Source organism: Lampetra planeri, chromosome 15, assembly GCF_965212315.1.
Source record: "Lampetra planeri chromosome 15, kcLamPlan1.2.h2, whole genome shotgun sequence".
Classification (NCBI taxonomy): Eukaryota; Metazoa; Chordata; class Hyperoartia; order Petromyzontiformes; family Petromyzontidae; genus Lampetra; species Lampetra planeri.
Window position 1 is genome coordinate 12,515,985 of NC_136121.1, and position 23,356 is coordinate 12,539,340.

At 47.9% G+C, this 23,356-nt stretch overlaps 1 protein-coding gene across 2 annotated transcripts in view; it reads right to left on the reverse strand.

Annotated features, from left to right (window-relative positions):
• ATP8A1 (ATPase phospholipid transporting 8A1) overlaps nucleotides 1-23,356 on the reverse strand; it is a 115,755-nt gene that overhangs the window by 52,862 nt on the left and 39,537 nt on the right. For both annotated transcript variants that reach the window (XM_078601099.1, XM_078601100.1), the window contains 16 exons: nucleotides 22,733-22,844; nucleotides 21,700-21,865; nucleotides 21,025-21,152; nucleotides 20,362-20,439; nucleotides 20,055-20,143; nucleotides 19,879-19,948; nucleotides 19,512-19,617; nucleotides 17,635-17,717; nucleotides 16,955-17,004; nucleotides 16,251-16,320; nucleotides 15,305-15,389; nucleotides 14,153-14,292; nucleotides 10,205-10,343; nucleotides 5,535-5,599; nucleotides 3,136-3,308; nucleotides 1,612-1,795 (listed from right to left, as the gene is read on the reverse strand). In XM_078601099.1, the coding sequence (XP_078457225.1) occupies nucleotides 1,612-1,795; nucleotides 3,136-3,308; nucleotides 5,535-5,599; nucleotides 10,205-10,343; nucleotides 14,153-14,292; nucleotides 15,305-15,389; nucleotides 16,251-16,320; nucleotides 16,955-17,004; nucleotides 17,635-17,717; nucleotides 19,512-19,617; nucleotides 19,879-19,948; nucleotides 20,055-20,143; nucleotides 20,362-20,439; nucleotides 21,025-21,152; nucleotides 21,700-21,865; nucleotides 22,733-22,844 (1,738 nt within the window). The remainder of the gene's footprint in view (nucleotides 1-1,611; nucleotides 1,796-3,135; nucleotides 3,309-5,534; nucleotides 5,600-10,204; nucleotides 10,344-14,152; nucleotides 14,293-15,304; nucleotides 15,390-16,250; nucleotides 16,321-16,954; nucleotides 17,005-17,634; nucleotides 17,718-19,511; nucleotides 19,618-19,878; nucleotides 19,949-20,054; nucleotides 20,144-20,361; nucleotides 20,440-21,024; nucleotides 21,153-21,699; nucleotides 21,866-22,732; nucleotides 22,845-23,356) is intronic.

A 23,356-nucleotide genomic window follows, 5' to 3' on the forward strand; every position in this document is an offset into this window, starting at 1 on the left:
GCATGGAACACGTCTGGGGAGACGACTGCCAAGGAGACGGAGCGATGAAATCAGGTCGCGTGCAGGTACTGGGTGGTTTATTGCATCGCAGGATCAAGGAGAGATGGCGGCTTGGGGAAGTCTTCATGCAGCAGTGGATTGAGCACGACTAAAACGACGACGACGATGATGATGCATACGCTGCAACATTTTCACACACATTCTTGGTTCTTTCGGTAAAGTCACGTAGAAGAGAAATAATAAAATAATAAAAACAAACCTATTATTATTTCCCTTCTACGCGACTTTACCCAAAGAACCAAGAATACGAATCCCTGCAGTCACGAAAGCTTTAAATCGAAATTCTCACACACGTTTTGTGCGCTGCTGGAGTCACCGCTGAGTTGAGCTACAGCAGCATTAGGCAGCTAATCTCAAGGGAAATGCTACAAGATAGCGTAATAACGTTCTTTGCAACAAATCCACCTCAGTGTTGGCATGGGACGTGGTGCAAGGAATGAAATAAGACTCTCTCCTGGATTTCTCAGCCCTGTGCAGTTGCACTGCCATCGACATCCTCTGTATCCTGGCTAGAGGAAGTCATTGTAGCTATGCAGACCATCACGCCAACCACGTGATGGTACTAGGAAGCCAATGGAGCTATGCACTTTCAAATCTAGGCTGAAAACTAATTTCTTTAGAGCTGCTTTTTGTGTTTAGTTTGTTGTCCTTCTGCCGCACCTCCGATTAGCGCGGTTGGCTACGTAGTACGGTGTCAAAGAAGTTCAACGTACATACAGCGAGCAGAAATGCAGCATACGCATACTTGATGCCAAGGTGTCAATTTATTATAACTGCAATAGGATCTGACATATATCCTTGTCTGTTTACATATATTAGTATAAAAGTCAGCCTTTATCCGTTTGTGTTCCTATTGTAATTGTAAATCGCGCTATGACCAGTCTCAAAATAATTCTCCCGAGCCAACTTACGCTACAGCGATTTTATTATTTAACAGAGATTTATGTTTGTGCATTATTATCGATTTCTCAAGTGGTGACGTGGTTTTTGTACTTTATTCATTTTGCTTTCGTCACTTAGATGATCCAGATCACTCTTGCACAGCAGACTTCATCCTAATCTTTATCATAATCTCTTGCTTTCATATAATATAACTTGAAACTTGATCATCTAATCCACATTATATTCATAGAGCACCTTCACTCAAGGCGCCTGCCATGCGGTGCACTATTAGATGACAGACCAGAATGATGTAGTTGGAGCGTACGTATGTTGAATTTCTTTCGCACCATACGTAGCCAACCATGCTCATCAAGAGGTGTGGGGCAGGGGAAGGATAAGAAACTAAACACAAAAGGCAGTTCTAAAGAAAGGATTGAGCAATGAGCGACCGCAACAGAGGGTACTAAGGGGGGTGGGGGGGTCACGAAAGAGCAGGGGAGAGACGGAAAGGAGTGGAGGGGGCGAGGGGAGAGAAGAGAGAGGGAAGAGAATGGGCAACAGAAAATAGGCGGAGGCTTTTAAAGAGAGGAACGGAAGGCGATTACGAGGGGGGCGAAGTGAGGCGGGCGGGCAGCAGGAGGGGCCGAGCGGAAGGCAGCGCCACGCTACCTGCCCGATGGAGTAGTCGGAGGAGTTTGCCGCCTGCAGCCCCTCGACGCCGCTGATGCCCACGCCCACGTGCGCCGTCTGAATCATGCCCACGTCGTTGGCGCCGTCGCCCACGGCCAGCGTGATGGTCTTCACCTGCCGCTTGATCATCTCCACGATCTCAGACTTCTGCAGTGGAGACACCCTGCGAGGGCGAGGCGGCCACCCCCCCCCCCCCCAGAGGTGAGATGGACGCGAGGAGGACAGGGATGGGGGGGGGGGCGACAACGGGGAGGAGAAGGAAACAATTTAGCGTGAAAAGAGAAAGCGTGCGTCGATAAATGTGGAATAACAGATTAGCAGAAATCACATAGTCTAGGCTTACCGCTTACTCTTGCCCCAGGTTTAGTGGATGTAAAAACATCGAAGGAAACAGCCAATGACTGCGGCCATTTTTCAAACATTCTGCGTATGCAGCATTTATGTAACTTAACGTACGCCTTGGCGATTTTTATTCAGAAATAGCAAGCATCTGCCAACTCTCCGTAGGTGCATTTCAACCTCGAGGCTAAGATCACAACATAGAGAGACATGTGCGCATTAAAGACAAGCTGAATAAACCCGCCATGCCAAAGAAAACCAAAATTGCCGACCACCTCCAGGCACGAAACCGTGAAGCCCGTGACCTCCACGTGAACCAGATTGTCCCGAAATTGACCGCTCTTCCACAAAGAAAAAAAAAGAAATAACAATAAAAATTGGATGAAGGGGGGGGGGGCGAAGGGGGTTGGGGGGAGGGAAGAGGAAATGAGCAAGAAAAGTAGGAAGAAGAATGAGACGGAGAGACAGAAGCACATGCTCCTGTCGGGTTTTGTTTTGGTTTTTTGGCGACGATGGGCGGCCGTTTGATCCTCCACCCGGCAGAAGTGCCACGGGCCCTGAGCTGTCAGCAGGAATCCCACAACTTTTCTCAGTTTTTTTTTTACTTTCGTTCTATTTTCTTTTCACGTTTTTTGTATATATAAAGCTTCCCTGAAGATTTTCATTGGCCGTTCCCCGTACAGATGTAGACATTTCGCCGAAACGAAAAGCCGAAGAGAACATTTAAAAAAAACCAACACTGCATTAATTACACGGAGAGCTATCTGGAGCACGTTCAGATAACAAATGAAGGCAACGGTGAGCAAAAGAGGTCAAACGTAGGCACACCTCAACCGAGCAGACTGTGCAAGCAAAGAAATACGGAAACACGACTGAGAAGCACACGAAGCACACGGGGGGTCCGGGTCACCGCCAGCACGAACGGGAAAAACAAATCGAAACGTCCAGCAAAGTTCAACTCTCGTGTTATTCTTTGTCGCTCTAATTTTCCGTATGGTTGCTCTTTTGCCAACAACAGAGAATGACCAAATCAGGCACGCTCGATCGGTCAGATCACCGGTCGTCGCTCGCTCGCTCGCGCCGAGAGCGAGAAAAAAAACACCGGATGTGAGAAAAAAAAATGATACTGCTTTCCATTTTTTTAGTTTTACAGTGGTCACCAACCGGCAGCAGATGACGGACTTGCAAGAGAGGGCGAGGTCGAGGAACGAGTGGCGGAGGTCATAGGCGAGGGCATACTTCAGCGTCTTTCCGTCCACGATGAGGGCCAGCTCGTGCTCCTGGCCCAGGTTCTCGCCCAGCGAGGTGCAGTGCTGAGCCAGCGTGCGCCTCGTGGCCTGTCAAGCCCAGCCCACGAGCAGAGACGGTGTCTGTCAGCGAATCATTCATGTATTCATTCCGAATCCACCATACCGCTGATCTCGTCAAGAAGCATAAACCGTCACACAAACTGGGGTCATCCTCGCAGTAGGGGCTTTTGGCTAGCCGGTCACCGCATTGCGCGCTTTCAGATGCGCTTCTGCGGCCATCAGGAATGCTCTTCCTTGCGATATTAGGATGCCACTGGAGCTCCGCACTTTTAAATCTACATTGAAAACTAATTTATTTAGAACTGCTTTTTGTAATTAGTTTGCTGTCCTTCTCCGCACCTCCAATTAGCACGGTTGGCTCTCGAATGGTGCCAAAGAAGTTCAACGTACATACATGCAATGACGACCATTTGCGGGCACAGGTCCGCACACGGTCAGCATTGTGGTGCTTAAATCATCGGCTGTGCACGGCTCCTCTAAGAGACGACACCGGAGCAGACGAGCGAGGCATCGTCTGCTCTCCGCCGCAGACGCAGTTTGTGTTCCGGGGATCCGGGTGGAGACGGCCACGATCGCCGAGGTTCGAGCTGCAGCAGCCGACACCTGCGCGGAGGCGGTCCGGTTAGCGCCAGATCGCCCGCGGTCCTTCTAAATGCCGATGGAGAAGTCTGCGCTACTCGCAGTCTCATCTCAGCAGCCGCCAATATTGCTTGCAGTCGTCAGGAGTCATCCGCCAGATGGATAATTTCTTCGCCGAGCCTTTTATGGATAACCTCAATGAAACAGGTGAGGAGTAAGTGTACCGTACAACAGCAGCCAAGTGACAATAAGACTGACGGTACTGCATCTCTACAATGAGCTATAAATACTTCAGAAGTGACATTAAGATTCGTTGATTGAAATTGGAAGCTGGCGGTCACAATGCATGCAATGAAACATTCACGTGCTAATAGAATATTTAGGATCGTTGAAAACAATATACAAATGCTCTGCTAGTGAAACATTTAGGCTTGTCGGGTGAATAAATATGCATAAAAGAGAGGGAAAACTATTACAAAGAATAACTAATGACATGGTCAAAACGTAACAAAGAAATAAATTCTTGAAACAGAATCGTGATCCTGATTTGTGACAGCTTGTCAAATTACGGGTGGGAGTGAACTATTGCACCTGTCATGAATACCAATTAAAAAGGCTGCATGCAAAACTAATTAACGCTCATAATTCACTGTTCATCCATTGTCAACATGGGGGGCTCTTGCCTCTCACATCTGGCAAGCGAGCAGCATGTGTTTCACAAGCAAGAGAGTCAAAACCCAGTCGAGAGTTTTGAACTGCTTAAACAAACATTACTGGAAAAGATTGGTCCACAGGCTGCCGCACAATAAAATGCATTTTCCTTGAGCGGCGTGTTGAACTTTTCCTGTGTTTATTATTTATTTGCAGGCAATCAGATTTAGCGGGATTAATGCAGGAGATTTTTTTTGTTGAAGTAATTTGAATAAAAGTTTAAATGGAAACTCCAGAGCTGTTAAGGGAAAAATCCTACAGGGGCTACTTTGGTATAATTTATTAAACCCCATGAATTTAACAAATGGGTGCCAAACACCAAACACCGCATATGTGACCGACAGGGGCCTGGAAATTATCTCTGCATGAGCCAAAACCATGGCCTAACACCACTAGAGACCAATCAACAAGTCCACTTGCATAACATTCGGAACACATCAAATACCTATTAATGTATAAATAATTCTATATTTTTTATTCTTTATTTAAACATTGCTGAACATTATCAGCGGAGAGAAGAGAACAATAAAACAAAATAACCACTGTCTGAAGAATGTGTTATTTATTTTTGTTAGAAAACACACTTAAGGATTTGGAGTGGAGCTCAGAGAAAAGGCACGCCCTCGTTAGGGTTATAATTGCATTAGGCACCCCCTTTAATTTATTTATTTTGTCTGCACATCGACTTTCCAGGTCCCCCGAGGGGCCAGCTTATTTCATTTAAGGACGGAGCAAGAGGCAGGCGATGTACTATTAGAGTAAATTACTGTGTGACGCCGCACACTGCCACTCACACGCAACCCAGATGGGGTGGCTGAGAGCGATTACAAAACTATCCGAGAAATTATTCAAAGTTTTAAGAAATAAAAAAATATAAAGAATACGTATTATGCAATTAGCTCCCGCGAGGAACGCGGCCGGCTTTATATTTCCCCCCCATCCCATCAAGGGGATCACACTCACGTCCAGCGTTTCCTCGTTGACGATGAGCACTGACATGTTCTGTGACAGCAGCTTGCAGGCGTAGCCTTTCGGATGACAAAACCACAGGAAGACAACAACAACAAACGCCATTCGCCACTAAGTGGTGGTGACGTCACAACGGCGCTTGTGCCAGGCTATGTGCACGTTGAGGCCGCGTGAAGTGTCGACTGCCCGCTGGCAGGAAGTCACGGGGCAGACCCAGATGCCACGGGTCGACTGAGATGACTGGCTGATGCACCATCTGTGCCCCCTGCTGTGACAAATTGCTGTGCTTTAGCCACCCGGCGCTCCACTCGTTGTTGTGAGCGTCGCTCCTCCCCCCTCCCAGTAGCGTCCTTCATGAGCCGCCTCCACAAAGGCCGATCTTGACACCGCTGCTACCAGCCATTGACAAGTCCACCCAGCTCCACATCCTCCTGTACCACATCACTCCATCTCTTCTCTAGCCCGTGCCGCGCTCGTTTAGCCCCCTCTATCCAGCCGAACAAAAGCTGTTTAGGCATGCGGTGGCTGGGAATGTGGGCTACATGACCCAGCCAACGCAGCCTTGCCTGCAGGAGGAGCTCACCGATGGGACTTTGTCCAGATCTTTCAAGGATATGTGAGCTCCTCACACAATCCAGCCTGGTTAAACCCAAGATGGATCGTAGGCAGGCCAGCCTAAATGTTTCTAACCGGCGAAGATGTTCCATTAAGGAGGTCCACGTTTAGCAAGCGTAGAGAAGGGAGGGAATGACTGTGGCCGAGAAGACCTAAAGCTTCATGTGGAGCGACAGACCAGCTAGATTCCACACAGCGTTACGCAACCGATAAAAAGATAATGCCGCTCGACTGATTCGGAGTGAGACCTCTGCTGTCAAACCGGAGCCAGTCATGAGCACACTTCCCAGGTATGAGAAACTCTCCACTCTTTCCAAAACTGCCCTATCACCAATTGGGAGTTGTGGGGGTGGAGTGTACAAAATACCCAGGTAGGTGCTTAGTTTTGGTGGGGCTGATAGTAAGTCCCCACCTCTTAGTGGCAAGCTCCAGGTTCAGCAGCAGCGCCTCCAACTCCTCCCCTGAATGAGCAGCAATTACCAGATTATCAGCATACATAACATGATTGAGCAATAGGGAGCCATCCCTTGACCGCACCCGGGCATCGATCAGCCTCCAATTGTATCTGTACCAGATGGAAATTCCTCCGGTACAGCTATTGAAGGCTTCACGAACTATGTGGTCGAAATATATGATAAATAATGTGGGAGCCAGAGGACATCCCTGTTGCACCCCAAAGTGAACAGGGAATAGCTCCGACTCCTGGCCATGTAGTTTTACCCGGGCCAGCTCACCATCATGAAGGTCCTTAATGATCATGAGCAGTGGGTCAGGGACTCTGAAAGCACGAAGAACAACCCAGAGCCCAGGCCTACTGATGGTATCATAGGCTTTGACCAGGTCAATAAAGCAGAGATATAGGTCTTGTTGGAATTCCCTACACCTCTGCTGTAGCAGACAGGCACAAAATATGGCATCTGTGCAGAACCGCCCTTTCCTGAAACCACATTGGGGCTCCACCTCTCCTCCTCAGTGTGCCTGGCAAGGCGATGTTGAATAATCCTTGCCAGGAGCTTTCCCGGCACACTGAGGAGTGAGATGGCAGGCGCATCTTACAGATGACAAGTCGATGGTCAGTGGGCAGATCAGCTCCACGGTAGGTCCTGGTGTCAAGGACACGGGCCGGCATCCGCTGTTCCGTCACTATGTAATTCAGCAAATGTTCTTGCTTGGACCCGGCATGCATCCATGATGTTGTGTGGATGCGCCGATGTTGTAACAGCGTGTTGGTAATTACAAGCCCATGGGCTGCACAAAAATCTAGCAGCTTCCTACCGTTGTTATTGAGCTTATCTGGCCCATGTCTTCCAATCACTCCAGACCAGGTGCCAGCATCATGACCAACTCGGGCATTGAAGTCACCCAACAAGAATACTCTATCCCGAGGGGCCATTTTAGCTAGCACCTGTGACAGGAGGTCATAGAAGGCATCTGACTCAACGGCCTTGCCTGCATCCCTCCAAGGATGTCTTCAATGGGGGCATAAGTAACCACGACCACCATTCCTCGCCTCTGGTTGATGGGAAGGCGAGCCCAAAGTAGCCTGGGGCTTACAGCTTCCCACACCTCACCGCCACACTCCCATGCCCCCTTCATTCTTCTGTTCAGAAGAAGAGCCACTCCCTGTTGTTTGGCAGTCTCCTGCCTTGAGTAGAGGGCTGTCCACCCCTCATGGTGGCAGGAGCCAGAGCCGGTCCACCAGACCTCCTGAATACCACAGAGATCCAGGTGGTACCGGTCCAGCTCCCAACAGAGGAGTGGCAGCCTCTCCTCCGCAATGAGCGTTCGAACATTCCACGTAGTCATCCGAAGTGGCTTTTTGTTGTTTCTGGAGTAGCCCCGGGGGTAAGGATACAGTCTCCTGGCTCCGCCAAATGGGGTTTGACTAGGAGACGTCATAGACGCCTGTCCCCCCGGGGCCTCCGGCATAAGCTTAATACGTTTTTTACATCGTAGTTTAGTGGTAATTAATTGAAGGTGGAGGGGTTACCAGCCCCTCGCACCCATCCAGAGCCCCAATTTGGCTGCTGTGGTGGTTACAAACGCCATGAAGGGAAAGGCCAATCTAAATTGGCCCCCCCACACGGCACTGCCCACCACAGCGTTGCCGTCCGGCAGCACGAGGAGGTAGGGGGTTGTTTTTGCGCGTGCGCACACCGCCACGCTCTTCTCCGCACAGAAAAAAACCACAATCAACGCCACAACCATTGTAAAACGAACGTGAAGCCCTGTGCGCATCTCAATCTAGCTCCATTCCATCAAGGGATTGCAAATCCAGTCCAGATTTTACGCCGCACCCGTGCGCGCTGACATGTAGATCTGCCGCCCACTCTGAAAACGAACACGTCATCCAATCTGATCATTCACAGCATCATAAGTCATGTGCCCCTTGTTTTGTAATGCCAACAAATACATAGAGGCTAAACAGACGGAGCGGGTGTGTGTCCGTTTGGAATGGATACCAGCTTACGGCTATAAAAATATCTGTGCATTTAATTGATCCATCCAAAACTTGTTCCTCCGCTGTGGGTGGTAATAACGAACCCAATCCCACGTGTATGACAATCACGTTGACTGTTTTCCTTTGGTTCGAAATTACATGGCCATTTTTGGATGGTTTCAAAATCGTCGCAGCGCTGCCACGATGTAACATGTGGCCAGCGTGGAAGAGTAGGCCAAACACCCTCTTGGGGGGCTCTCAATGGCTCTATGTAGCGGAGCCCCTTCTGCCAGCGTTGCTGTGAGCAGGCAATTGCAGAGCCGGATCTCAGCAAGAAGACATTGCGGATTTGAAGCTTTCGTGACTGCAAGGAATCATATTCTTAGGTTTTTTCGGTAAAGTCACGTAGGTAAAACATCAAAATTAATGAAAATAAAATAAAACAAAAATCACGACGTTTCGGAGGCAACACAAGTCTCCGTCATCAGGTGGGACGGTCACAGCCGAATTAGCTGCATCAATTAGCTGCTTGATGCAGCTAATTCGGCTGTGACGGTCCCACCTGATGACGGAGACTTGTGTTGCCTCCGAAACGTCGTGATTTTTGTTTTATTTTATTTTATTTTCATTAATTTTGATGTTTTACCTACGTGACTTTACCGAAAAAACCTAAGAATAAGACATTGCGGATAGGAGAAGAAAAAAACTGAAAAAGGGAGCCTATTTCTGTTTTTCATTTGACTGTGTATTCAGGTAATAGATAATAGAACATAAACGCTCACTAGATTGCGTTATGAACAAATGCTTTCAAATTCCCTTGTCGGAAGTGTGTTCAGTGGCCTACAAGAGCTGCAAGGAACAAATTCCCTGCTAATCCAAGGCAAACGTGACCCATCTAAACCATTTACGTCCATTGCACATTCAATGCTTTCTGTTAGAACTACTGCATATCTTGTTTCAGCTATTAAAGCCATTTTCGTAGGCCTTTAACATTTACGGGAAAAAATGGTCTTTGGAGCAGCCTACTGGCATATGGGCCGAATTCCTTGGAGGGAATGTTGGCAGCTGCCCAGTTAAAGGTTCAACAATTTACATGCCTTCAAAGATGCATTTTTGCTAAAAAGCCACAATGAGCATTCGGTCATAATCGTAAACCTTTTCAACAACAAGCAAACCAAAACTATACCAAGTCATCAGCAGCATCTTAAGGATATTACATCATGCTGGTTTCAAGGCTGTGTGTTTTTCTGATGAATAAACTTTTCCTCTTGTCACCATGCATCACGCAGTAGGAAAAGAGCAATAGGTTATACACTGCAACTTGTGTTACAGGACAGAGATTAAGCTGCAATTGATTACATAAACACAGCTTTTCTGGTGACATTTAAACTCTTTCCATTATGTTTTGTTTGTTTTAACAACATGTGTACATCTCTTGGTCGTAGTTTTGTAGATGCCCTCTATAAAAAACAGTTTACAAATAGCAATGTTGAACTTTGCTCCTGGGTATGCGTCACCGGCTGTGCCTTTAACATAAGGACTAGCAAATGTGTTTCGGCGAGTGGGTAAAGAATCTGCCAGATTTTGATGTCGGCAATCAGCGCTGTACCAATGTTGATCGCGGTCTCCTGTTTGTCTCCTGTGAGCACCCAGATCTTGATGTCAGCCCGTCGGAGAGTTGCAATCGTCTCCGGGACCCCGGGTTGTAACTTGTCCTCAATGGCCGTGGCTCCCAATAGGTGCAGGTTCTGCACATAGCAGCACACAAGTACACACACACAATCAATTCATTCATGAGCTGTATAGATTGTTCGAAAGAAGAGATAATGAGAGAGAACATATTAAAAACGAGTTGCCACACCACTGGCCACATTGCTCTCTCCCTAGTGCTGACATTGACTGTCACACTATACCCATTTTAAGCTTCATCAACCTAGCGCAGGCCCAGCCAAGTTCAGGTTAAAATCGTCACTGAAGTTGTGCACAAACGAAGAAAAGCACTCTGCATCAATGGAATTACAGACCATTGCAACGCCAACCACTCCGGCAGCACTCCCCTTAAAGCATGAACACAAACGCAAGCAGGGATATGAACATGCACACACAAACCACGAGCTTGCACGTGCTCACACAGAGGAACGGACACACGTGAAGATTTTCTTTTAAGATTGGAGAGACTGATGGCGCAAGTGCTTTTATCTGGCTACTTTTATTACTGGCACAGAAGGGGGGGAGCGGTGGTGGCCAGCTTCAAATCCTTGTTTTGTTTCCTTCCCCAGAACGAGTGTTTACGTAACTGCACCAGGTACTCATTTTAGGCCGCCGCACTTCGGGAAGCCTGCAGCAAGTACAAATGGCAGCAAGATAGTGGTAAGCGGGGCTAAGAGCCGCACCGTGACCACTGACATTGTCGTGAAACGCACAAATTGGTACACAGCTGCTTCGCGGTGGCATTTACAGAGACCGTGGTCCGGTATTTTCAAGACCACGACCGGGCGCCATGCCTGCCAACCGCGCTCATCCTGCGTGGGACGGGAAGATGCCCATTCGTCACATGGAGCGAAGGGCGCGGCGGCCATGCGATCGCTTAATCCCCGCCGTGCTGCGAGCTTCGATAAACGAGTTCCGCCAAAACACACGCAACACGGGTGGGGAGAGCGACGCGTTGCGTACGAAAGCGAACCCGTGAAAAGTGAACGGAGGACTCTGGGAGGATTCTGCACCCACTGAGGTTCTGCCTCGTGCTTTATAAGAGATGCCCCCTTTGTGCGCCTGGCACGCGTTCACTCGACGGCGTGCAGGAAGTCACGGTTCGTGCGAGCGGGCCACGTGCAAGAGTTTTTCGCCCACGATGAGGGGGGAATTTGAATCAGTGGGGCTGAAGGAATGGACTAAAAAAAAAAGAAACTTTTCTTAATTCCGCTTGTTTATTTTATTTCTTATTTGATTGTGAATTATTATAATAATTACACTTGTTGGTTTTCGTGCGTCACCACTTCACGCCTGGCGTGCACGCCATCCTCCTCCGTGCCGGGCGGCTGACATCTGGTGGGGCTTTGTTTGGGGGTCGGGTGAAATTTCATCCGACTTTGCAGCTGCTCCAGTAGAGTGTTTGGATTGGATTCCTCCCAACACTGGACTGATCTCACTTTCTCAATTTTATTTCCCCCCCCCTTCTCTTTCTTGATTTATTAATTCGAAAAAAAGACGTTTTTTATCCTTTGTCTCTGTGGTGTTTTTCAAGAATTTTTTAAATATATAATTAATTTGATAACAACGTGTGCCTCGAACGTTCGCAGAGTCTCTTCTGCCCTTATGTATGAATCGAGTTCCGTGCTAGCACAAGCTTCCTTTGTTATTCGCTCTCTCGGCCACGTTAGAGTTTCCTGCGTCTTCCGCCAAAAAAACCTGAAGCTTCAGGCAAAATTCCCCCACCCCCCCCCCTTACTTTTTATTTTTAGAAGACAAAAAAAAGTAGAAACCTCATTATGACCAAAATTTATTTTAATTAGAAACGTCAGCCTTCTGAATAGACGAGTGTGTGCTGGGTACGTACAGCTCCCCCTTATTCGGTTTTGCCAACATCACATGTTTAACAGGCCTGCCAAATTGGAGGGTTGTTTACACTTGACTTTGAAGAAAATTGAGTTAAATTAACGGAGCGCCTTTTTGGACGGCAGAGCAGAGCTGAGCAGAACCCACAGCCATCCTAAGGGTGGCTTCTCAGCGTCACCGCGAAGACCCGGCAAATATACTAGAAAGCGGCAGCAGTGAGTCCATGATTCAAATCGTGATATTAAAATAAAAAGTCAGCTCTCAAAACCTTTGATTGTACAATGTATCTATGTTATAGCAGACGTACAGATGCAACCCGATCCATATACTGCACTTCAAAGGCATGCTGGTCACAGCCGTCTGCGGTCTCTTTGAAATCATTATGCAGGGGGTTGTTCTGGCTGATGGAGATTTTCATCGACTGTTGACAATGTTTTCCCGTCACGCAGGGCTATGTTGAGCCACACGGGCGGCATGTTTACAGGAATGGAATGCTTTTGTGTCAGGAAATATCGGTTACTCTCAGTGATGAATTTAGCCACGGTGCTGAAGAACCTTGCCGAGATTAGATTGACACCGATGTGGGGTGCTTTCGATGAATGATAGGGGTCAGGGCTAAATGCTCAAAACTAAATGTGTTGTTGGCTCATGATACCTCTGCCACCAAAGTGGGCAGTAGGTAATACTACACATGGATCGTGGTCGTATATTCCAAGTACTAAAGCGTACCCCACGGCTTTGGGTCACGTGTAACCGAAATTAAAACCTGATAAATCAAGCAAGAAACTGAAATTCCATCAAGGAGTAATACAAACAAACGTTGACCAAAAAAAAAAGATTCTTCCCATGAGAAAAGAAACCTCAAAACATCAGTATGTCTGGCCAAGTACCTACTCAGTAATGAAATCTTTGATCTCTCAATGTGGGTATTTGTTTTGCGAGCTACACTTGGGTAAAATCTAAAGTCCTTAATGCAGGGGCTTTTATTCCTATTCTCCTGGCGCCACCGTGGTTTCTGTGCCTTTGCCAGCGTTCGCTCGTGTGCCCTCGTCCCTCCTGCCTACGCGCGGTGGATGATCTGAGATCTGCACGACGTGGTCTGACATCCCATTATTCTCACCAAGTGGAAGGGCAACAAGCCCCTTTCAAAAAAAGCCCTCTCATGGCCACGTCATCCGTGGCCACTGAGAAGTAGAGCCGGCTCGGTTTCGAGAACCGGGCTCAGCCAAGATTACCGTGGCAGCCTCGCCAGGGCGACCCAAATCAGTGTTAAGGGCCTGTGGCTTTGCTCTCTTTCGTAAGGGAGCCGCCGCACGCATTTTTCACCCGGGCCACACTCGTGGGGACCGCTACGCTCCGACCAGGAGCTTAGCGACCGACTGGCGACAACGTCTTCGCTTCCCACCGTCACCAATCCGCACTGACCAGCATGGTGAATTATGGTTCAATAACCCACCACAACCAGCGCTACGAGGGGAGGCCCTCATCCGGCAGTGTATAGCCGAAAGGGCTGTACTTTTACAAAATGTATAACATGATGTGGTATACATAATATATGTAAAAACAACACGTGTTTTGAGAGTAAATATAACAATTATCCCATGTAAACAATATCTTTTTGCCAAGGGCTAATTTAAAAAACCATGCCGGTAACGAATCTCACCCCTAACCAAGCTGTCACGGTGTATTGAAATTCCACATTGAATTGCAGCCCTCCTTCGGCGAGGGAGGTTCACTCCAAACGAGCAGCTGTTGGCTTTGAGAAGCTCGCCACCTCGTGGGCAGAGCCGAGAGTGCTTCTGTGCCAAAGCGGAGAAGTTAGACGGGGGGGTGGGGGGGGGAGTGCCAAGCGACCAAGCTCTGAGAGAGTGAGCTGCACAGAGCCGTGTGCAGTGGTGCGGCGGTGTCGTAGTGGCAGAGCGGTGCAGGAGTGCAGTGGTTTAGTGGTGGTGGAGCCGTGTAGTGGTGGTGGAATGGTGCAGCGGTGCAGCGGTGGAAGCACCTTCTCGATGAGCTCGTAGGCCTCGTCCAGCTTGACGGCGCGGTCCTGCAGCGTGGTGCTAGCGCGTCGGTACTCCTCCAGCCAGTCGCCGTACTCGTCCTCCGACAGGTCCGCCGACGCGAAGCACAAGGTGCGCAGGCCTGCCGCAGACGCGGCGCAGCACGCATCCACGCTTACCGCCGTACGACATGACCTCGTGGTCATCGAATTAAGATTAATTTGGTTTACCGCACGGCGGTCACGGCAAGGCTGAGTTATTGGCCGTGCGCCGAGTTGGCAAACCATCGGAACAATGTGATTTAGTGCTTGGCGGGGCGATCACGACGAGTAACGGGACGGGTGCTCGAGGTGTCCCATCCACACTCGCGGACGTTGTGGGCGGCAGAAAGCAGTGCGGCAGTCTCTGCTCCCCACTGTCACCAACCCGCGTGGTGATGTGTGGTTGAATAACTCCCATCATAGCACAGAGCATCAAATGAGTCACTGGTGCGGTGTGAAAATATCGCCACTTGGGAGACAGAGGCGGCCGGGCGTGGTGCTGGCCACCCACCCCTTCGTGTGCCTCGCGGGTCTTCATAGGTGCTCGCTAACAGCACTTGCCCCAACAGTATGTTAAGGCTATATGGGGGATCTTTGTCTTTGTTTGTCTTTGTTACCTAAAAAAACCTCACCGAGTCTTAGACGTTTTTAGGAGGGTTCTGCGTTGGGATATTTGGCCAAACCTTTAAAGAGTGATTGTTTTTCATGTGTAGGGGAAACCAGCCATATGAGGATATAATAATGAAAGTTCCACTATGAAAGATTTACAACCTATTTGATGCACTGCCACCTCCTGCCCACCTCGGCCCAGTGGGTTTGGGAATCCCAAATATGCACGACTTTGACCCACCTTAATGTCCAGAGTACTGGGTTAAAGGCATACACCACCTTTGGTTTAACTATTATAATTCGTATTAATATCTGCATATTTATATAATCGGATACTATGCCATTGTGACAAGGCGATATCCAGATTGCTGAAAAAACAATGAAACCTTCGTTCGCGTGACGTTGCTGAACACGTGACGCATATTCTCACAACGTAACCATGAACACGTAGATTTTCACAGTGCCCATGGTTATGTCAACTGCGCCGAATACGACAGTGCTTACCCTCGGAGGCGAACAGCTCCAGATGCTGGAGGGTGTCCTCTTTGTACAAGGAGTTATTCGCTAGGCGCTCGTATATAGCGTTATCCTGCAAGGTAAACAACAATAAACGACAAAAAGGAGATGGTACAACGCTGGAACACGTTCACATTTGAGTTCTCTTCCCCACACGATCCCACGGTGCAGAACGTCCCGCCTCCACCTGCACGACATCTCCCGAGCTGCGCTATTTCCTGACCCCAGCTACCACCGCGACCCTCATCAATGCCTCCCCCCTCACGTCCCGACTGGACTACCGCAACTCTCTCCTCCACAGTCTCCCCCACAAACATCTCACCTCCAAACTCCATTTGATCAAAAACGCTGCTGCTGCTGCTCACCCACACTCGTTAACGTGACCGCGCCAACACCCCCGACGCTTCGTTCACGCGACTGGCTGCCAAATTCAATATCGATTCTCGGATCAACATCAAGATCACACTGCACCATCTACGAGACCCTCCACGGCTCGCCCCTACCGACCGCGCGTCCACTTCTCACCCCTCGCTCAACCGCTTCTGTTGTGGCACTTCTTCCCCCGCCACCAGCGCCATTCTCTGCTACAGCAACCAAAGCTCACTGCCAAAGACACCGCCACTGACCCCCCGAGATTTAACCGTCGCTCATGGGAGATCACCGTTTTTATCCTATTCCCCCCATTGTCCAGAACCACTTCCGTTCAGTCATCTGTGCTGCTGGCTCCCTGTTTCCGTTCAAGTCCAGGCTCAAGACTCCCCTATTTCCCTCTGCCTCCCGACTGACTGACTGCATCTGTCTATAATCTAAATATCCGCACCGTTTCTGGGTAGCATATTGATACGCGGCCACAATGAGACGCTGCACAAATGCACAGTGCGCCGCGTCGAACTAAAGGCGGCGTGGCGTAGGAAAGGGCTGTTGCCAGACTCACGGCTCCTTTGCAGTAAAGACGAAGCTTTCCGGACGGGGTCCTCACGATCACAGACATGCGGCGCCGCATGCTGCCCGGAAAACAAAGTACACAGCAAGGGTCAATCATTCCTTCACTCATTCACCGCCTCCTTCGTTATCCGTAATCAATAGTTGTCCATTAGAATTGGATACATAAGGGAGTTTGTTTCACTGTGTGTACCGTATACATGTACACCTGTGAATGAAAGCTTTATAGCTCATCGGATCCCTCCAGTATAAATATTCTGATTGCGATGTACGCATTGCATGTAGGTACGCACGTACGTATGCATGTGAACGTGGAAACGGCGGTGCAGTGGCCAGGGCACTGTACTACGAAACACTACGACCTGAGTTTGATTCCCACAGCCACTGCTAACATCAGCAGTAGTGGTCTTTGAATTAGCCTTGGATCTCCCCGAGGTGTACTCAGCCTTAAATGGCTGTTGCGTTGTGTGTAAACATCGGCGCTGGGGCGATAAAAAGAGAACCGGAGTGGTTCTGACCGTACCACCTCCTTCGCGTGCTGTGCTGTCCTTAATCACGTGCTTGCTAACATCACTTGCACTCGAGACTGTGTAGACTAAACGGGGGACGCTCTTTTACGCGTGCGTGCGTGCACTGCATTACAATAGATGCACTTAACGGATGTGTACGTGCATTTCAAGGGTTCTGCACCCTTACCTTGTAAACTCGAGCACATGCAGCAGCTCAAAGTTCTGTTCCTGCCCCAGCTGCAAAAGCAAATAAAACAATAATGAATGCACAGTCAACTCTCAGAATACACAATGACAACAATCCTTCCGCTTGAGCCAAAGCAATGTTTGGGGGAGGGAAAAATAAGCATTTGTGTATATCGATCAGACATCTGTCACGAAGCTATTGCCATAAACAAACTTGAGACATTGTAAGTGCACATGTGCTACGAGCATTTCCTGATTATGCACGTGTGAATCCTGAGCGTATAAACAATGTCATACAAGACTAACGTATGCAGCATTGCAGCATTACAGAGTCAGAGAAACAACACCACCATTGAGAACACACACATTCCATTTACACTCCTGTAATAATGATCCACCCAAAAAGACAGAACACGCCCGAGAGGACGTCAAGCGTGAAGACGGAGCGATACACTCGGCTAGCGTGCAAACGCGTGACGGATCGTCATAGCGTCACAAGATGGTGGTTTACGGGGGGGCTTCATCGGGCAATTGATCATTTCTGATTGATGATGATAGCCAATCAATTAGCACGGTTGGCTACACACGGTGGCGCGAAAGTTCAGCATGCATCCGTGCGAAACATGCACAAATTCTACGCAGCTGTACCCCACCGTCGCCTCGCCCTCTCCCCCTGCTCACAGCGTCGATGACGACCATGTTTGGGGTGCGCACGGTGAAGGTGAAGCCCAGACTGCGGGCGGCTCGCACCAGCGCCCCCTCGTCTGCAACACAAGAGCCACGGACACAGCACCACCACGGTCGCATCGCTCTGCGGGCGCGGCGCGACTGCACAGAATCAGAATCTTTATTTATACTGGAGGAATCCGATGAGCTGTAAAGCTCTTTTTCTACAGATGACCAGTAGGCGGCACAGGGTAAGAGCGTTTTAAAAACAGACGATGCAAACACACGACAGGGAGTGCAAAGTATTGGACAGGTAAGTAAATCACTAAGAGATTTAACTAAAGTATTTTTTATTTTACCAGGTAAAGTCCACTGATGTATTAGCTTCTTTTTCAGAAGCGACCTGGCCACAGATGATAGCTCAACGAAGCGGCTCATCATGTGGAAATTGAAAGCAGCCAAACAATCGAAATTTATTATAGCAGCCAAACGTTCGAAATAATCTCGATGCATGTTGTGATGTTGTGCGCGTCAAGAAAACGAAACGTGGACGATCGCGTAAAGTGGGAGCAGAAATGTTCCGCTGTCAGCGATTGCACAAAAATGTAAATGTTGATCGCAGAGTTGGATTATGTTTGAACTTATCCGAGTTAATCTTTTTTATTTTAATCATTGTATGCTGCGTGTTTCATCCGTTCCCGAAATGTGTTTGCAAAAGGGGGCTGTGCACGTACAGATAATGCTATTCACAGAAATCTTGACAAAAAAACTTCCATAGGCCTATACCGCATTGTGGTGCTTGGGCATCAAAAAAAAAGTACATTTCAGCTGTTAATTATACAGTACAGTAGGCTGCAGGTGTTTGACCGTGGCGTTGAGCCGCTTGTGACTGTACAGTTGGTCTCTTGATCCCTCATTTACAATGCACACAGCAGACAATGGTGTGCACTCTGTCAATGTAACAACACGACTGGACATAAGAGGTCAAACTTTTTTTCTGGACAAGGGTCACACTAAACACCGGTGTTTGCGTGTCACACAGGTGAAACTGGTTCTTAGTGAAACCCAACTCCAGAAGTGGACAAAAGATGCACTGAGTAAAACGATGAATACCCTGGTGTTTGACAAACACCAAATCCGTCACACAAATACGTGGCACTCTTAAGAATGGCACTCAGAGAAATGCAGTGTGGTCTGTAGAATTAGTACATTTGAAATCTATGGAGAGTTTAATGTGAAGATATTGTGTTCAAGTAAAGGATACCTTCCACGTGTTAAAAAAAGTGAATAAAATTACTGGAACGTAAATTTAAAGATTATATTCACCAGTGTAACCATGACGCACGCTGGCTGTAAACAGATCGTGCAGTGACCAGGAATTACCACGAATGGATTATTGAGAGCAGGGGTGGCAGCCCTACAGACCACGGACCGGATACGGCCCACAAATTCTTCTTCTTAATTAAATGTCTAGAGGCTACATGAGGCCTAACACTTTAAAACAGCATCCCCACCGACCCCCAAAACGATTTTAAATCCGTCACAGCAAGCATCGTAAAAACAATAATTGGGTACTAAAGGCGAATATTTTCAACTTGACCACACTGTGTTTTTAAATTGTGCATGCCATGATGGGCCTCCAGCAGGGACAGCAGTCACCAAGGTCAAGGTCCAGGTCACTTTTGCAAATTAAACTATCCCGGTCTCTTGAGCTCCCACTTGGTTGAACAAAATAAACTTGAACTTGTGCTGCATGTTAATGTGCGGCCCACCCACCCAAAAGGTAATTGAAAATCCTATTTGGCCCGCAGCAAGGCACAGGCAGGTTCCACCCGCCCCCAACCGCTGATTTAAATTCTCCTTCCGGTAAGAAGCGATGGTCGTCCCCTTACCGGGCGAGGAGGCTTGATAAACGATCGAGCCGTCCTCCGCTTCCGGCACAGCCGTGTGGCACACGGACATCATGACGAGGAATTCGTAGATGACCCCAGCCGACGGCTGCCAGGACAGATAACGTGGAAATAAAAAAAAAATTGTTACGCCATAATTACAATTCCACGGCCTAAATGTTTCTGTTTGGGAAATGTTTTTATTTTTTGCACAAAAAAATATGTAAACAAACTTTTGGTAGCAACAACACCCACATGGCAAATTATGTGACGGTAATCAATGTTATTAACAGTTATTACTTTTACAAAAACAACAATAATAACGCTTGTCCTTTTAACACATTTCTTTCACCAATGTTTCACGGCTCACATGATTGCTGTGGAGATTTTGCAGCAAAGCTGGGTCCTGAAATCCCGCTTCTGATGGTTCTTCGTTATGCCTTGGAATAAACAAGTACAATTTTAAATCCACCCTCCATGTGATCGAAAAAAATAAACATGACAACGACCAGTCAGACAAATAAACTATTGATGTTCACAACTTACCCATAAGCGATGCCGGCCACTGTGGCTTTCTTGAACTCCATGACATTGCAGGTTAGTGTGCCGGTTTTGTCCGAGAAGATGTATTTTACCTGCGAAGATTAGAGATGATCAAAATACAACTCACCGAACTCATGGTAAAAAAAAAGCTAGACCAACAAAAAGAGAAAATGACAGCTCAGTGAATTTGCCGGGTTTTTTTTTGTGTACGACAATAACAGCAAATGTCGTGAGCGAGTCTAACAAAGGTCATGCTCGTTATGATGACAATGAAGAATGCCTGAGATGAAGTCACCACTGTGTGCCCTACCTGTCCCAGCTCCTCGTTCAGGTTGGATGTCCGAGCCATGGCATTTGTGTTGCTTTCCTCGTGGTACATCTCCGCATCCTGTGGGCACACCGACAGCAAGAGTTCGACAAATGACACCACTTTTTCCTAAATTGAACTCGTACCGTGACACGCTACTGCTAGACACGTTAATTTTTCAATGGGATATCCCGTTTATGTGACACTGAATCAGATACAATTTATATATGTTTTAAATTGGCGTTAATAATAATAATACAAATTTTATTTATCCAGGATAAACAAAGAACACCTTAAGACTCTTGTTCAGGAGGGTCATCATGAAGTTTGGCCAATTCCATGAAAAAGTATTTGGTACGTGGGAGGAAAATGGAGTCATCGGAGATAACCGATGCACACTGGGGGGGAAACACAAATCTCCGCACAGATGGATTCAATCGACTTGCTGTACTACCATCTCTTGGCCATCTCGCAGCTCCTCAGACGTGTGTGGTCAACCATCCCTCGCCTTCCAAAAGGGTCGGATTCGAGGCGTGAGCCACCCGCCCAGCGTATTAAATTGATCAATTTATAAATACTAAAATTAGCTTTTTCGACACTCAGGGTTCGTTTGGCAAAGCTGACGGTGCAAACAACTGTAACGCAGCAGAGTGAGCAGGTGCATACCCAGTTGATGAAGAAGGCCTGTATGAACTTGACAACCTCCAGGGTCACCAGGAGACTTATGGGAATCAGGTTATTGTAGAGGATAATGAAGGTCAAAAAGTTGAAGCCAAAGTTTGACGGTGCATTATCTAAGATTAAAAAAACACACAAAAAGCAAGTTAGGTATATGTTTGTAATATCACATTGGTTTACTGTTGAAGAAAAAAAACAGAGCATAAATCGACAATGATCAGTCAAAAATAAACCAATGTTTTCTACCCAACCCTATTAAACTTGGCAATCATGCCCATCAATTCCCATAAGCCGACACACCCATCGTGGTGCCCTGCCAAACCCTTTGAGTTAACACCTGAACTGTATTATCACGCTCCCAATGCCCGTACGTTTACCAAATAACCCAATACGACGCCTAGAAATTACCTCTCATAAATCCTCATATTCCATCACGACATCTCAAAAGCTCTACAGAAACAAACTTAACCCGCCATGACAGCCAAAATAACCGTAGCCCCGGCAAAACCCATTACGCCGCTGTGTGCGACGTTTCGTAAATGTTCTTCATCCATCACGGCACCCCAGAAGCTTCACTCTCCCGGTAATCTTCTGGGGCAACAAAAAGGCGCGACACATTTAACCCGATCACCGCGTCCGCATTTGTGCACCCGAAAATCTGACCTCGGAACCCCAGGTACCAGTCCCCTTTCCAGTGTGCCGAGGTCCAGATGGAGGAGCCAATGGCACTGGCCAGGGCCATGAGCAGAAGTGTCACCACCAGCAGCAGGATCTGCAGGTTCGTCACGCGGTCCACGTTGGAGCGCTTGAGTGGCGCGCGAGTAGAGTTCTGAAGTGTACAAAGACAAGAGGAAGTGTTTGACCACGCACGTTTCGCATCCGTTCGTAATCCAAGTGGTCTTCCCGGGTGAGGCCATCTTTTGAGCATTTCGTCTGTTAAGCTTCACCACACATAAAGACAAAGATCCGCCACATAGCCTTAACAGACTGTTGAGACAAGTGCTGTTAGCGAGCACCTATGAAGGCCGGCATTGTCCGCGAGGGGGTGGGTGATCAGCACCACACCCGGCCCCCTTTGTCTCCCAAAGTGGCGATGATTACACACCGCACTAAGTACACATTTGAGGCTGAGTCGACTTAGGGGAGGCCCAGAACAGGTTCAGATATTTGTCACTGGTGTTGACCGTGAGCGGGAATGGAGCTTGAGTTGACAGGCTTGTAGCGCAGTGCACTAACTGCGACACTTTCGCTCCCCACACAAACACTACCAAGGGCATCCTCAGGAGATGAAGATACCCGTAGTCGTGCATGGCAAAAGTTTGAGAAAAAACCTCAAACACGCAGCCTAACAAAATACTCATTCATGAAATTGGACAAACATCCCAATGCAGGACCCTCACAAAAAAAAGTCTTAAGACTCGGCGAGTTTTTATTGGACAACTGTAATTTCAATATTTGGACTTTTTTTAATGATATATGGTAGTCTGTGTGTGGATTAATGCATGCATTCATGCGAGTTTGCATCTATAGGTAAGCCTGAATAAAGACGTAGCTTTGTGTATGAATGCCTACTTGCCTGTTAGTCGGTATGCGTGTATTAATGCATGAATGAATGCCTGCTTATTTGAAGCGATAAACATTGTTTTACCAGGTGAGAATCAAATGTGCTGAGTAACATGCAACACGTGTGCTGTACCTGCATGAGCTTAGTGTCGTGGCCTGTGTACACCACAACGCCAAACACCCACTGGGTATTGCGCAGCTGTGCTCCTCTCAGTAAGATCTGGTCTGGGCCCAGTGGCACCGTGCTGTTCAAAGACAAAGACAAAGATCCCCCCGTAGAGTCTCAGGAATTTAACTCGGGTCGTTGGGTTCGAAGCGCAGCACGCTAACAGCTGGACTACCGCTCCCCATTCACACACCCCCGAGTAGAAATCGCATCATCTCCATCAGTCGTAACCATCGTAACCTTATCAATCAATCGCAGCCAATAAGATGAACAATTAAACTACATTTACATACGAAGAAAATGTATTCCATTTCTACCACATGTTCTGTTTATGGGTTTGGCAGTAGCATCTGCAACATGTAGAGCGGTCTGTTCAATGCATGGCTCTCCAATATGTTTTCGGTTTATGGCACGTGTTGTTCAGCATTGCGTCCGCCGTTTCATCCCAAGGACTGGAAGCTTTTTCAGGAATAGACGTTCTGACGTTCCTGAAGAAATTCCCACAAATGAAGATGCTTCCAGCCCGTGGAGCAAAACGTCTGAGATCATGCCAAACAACATGTGGTACAACCCAAAAAACATGTCGGTTAG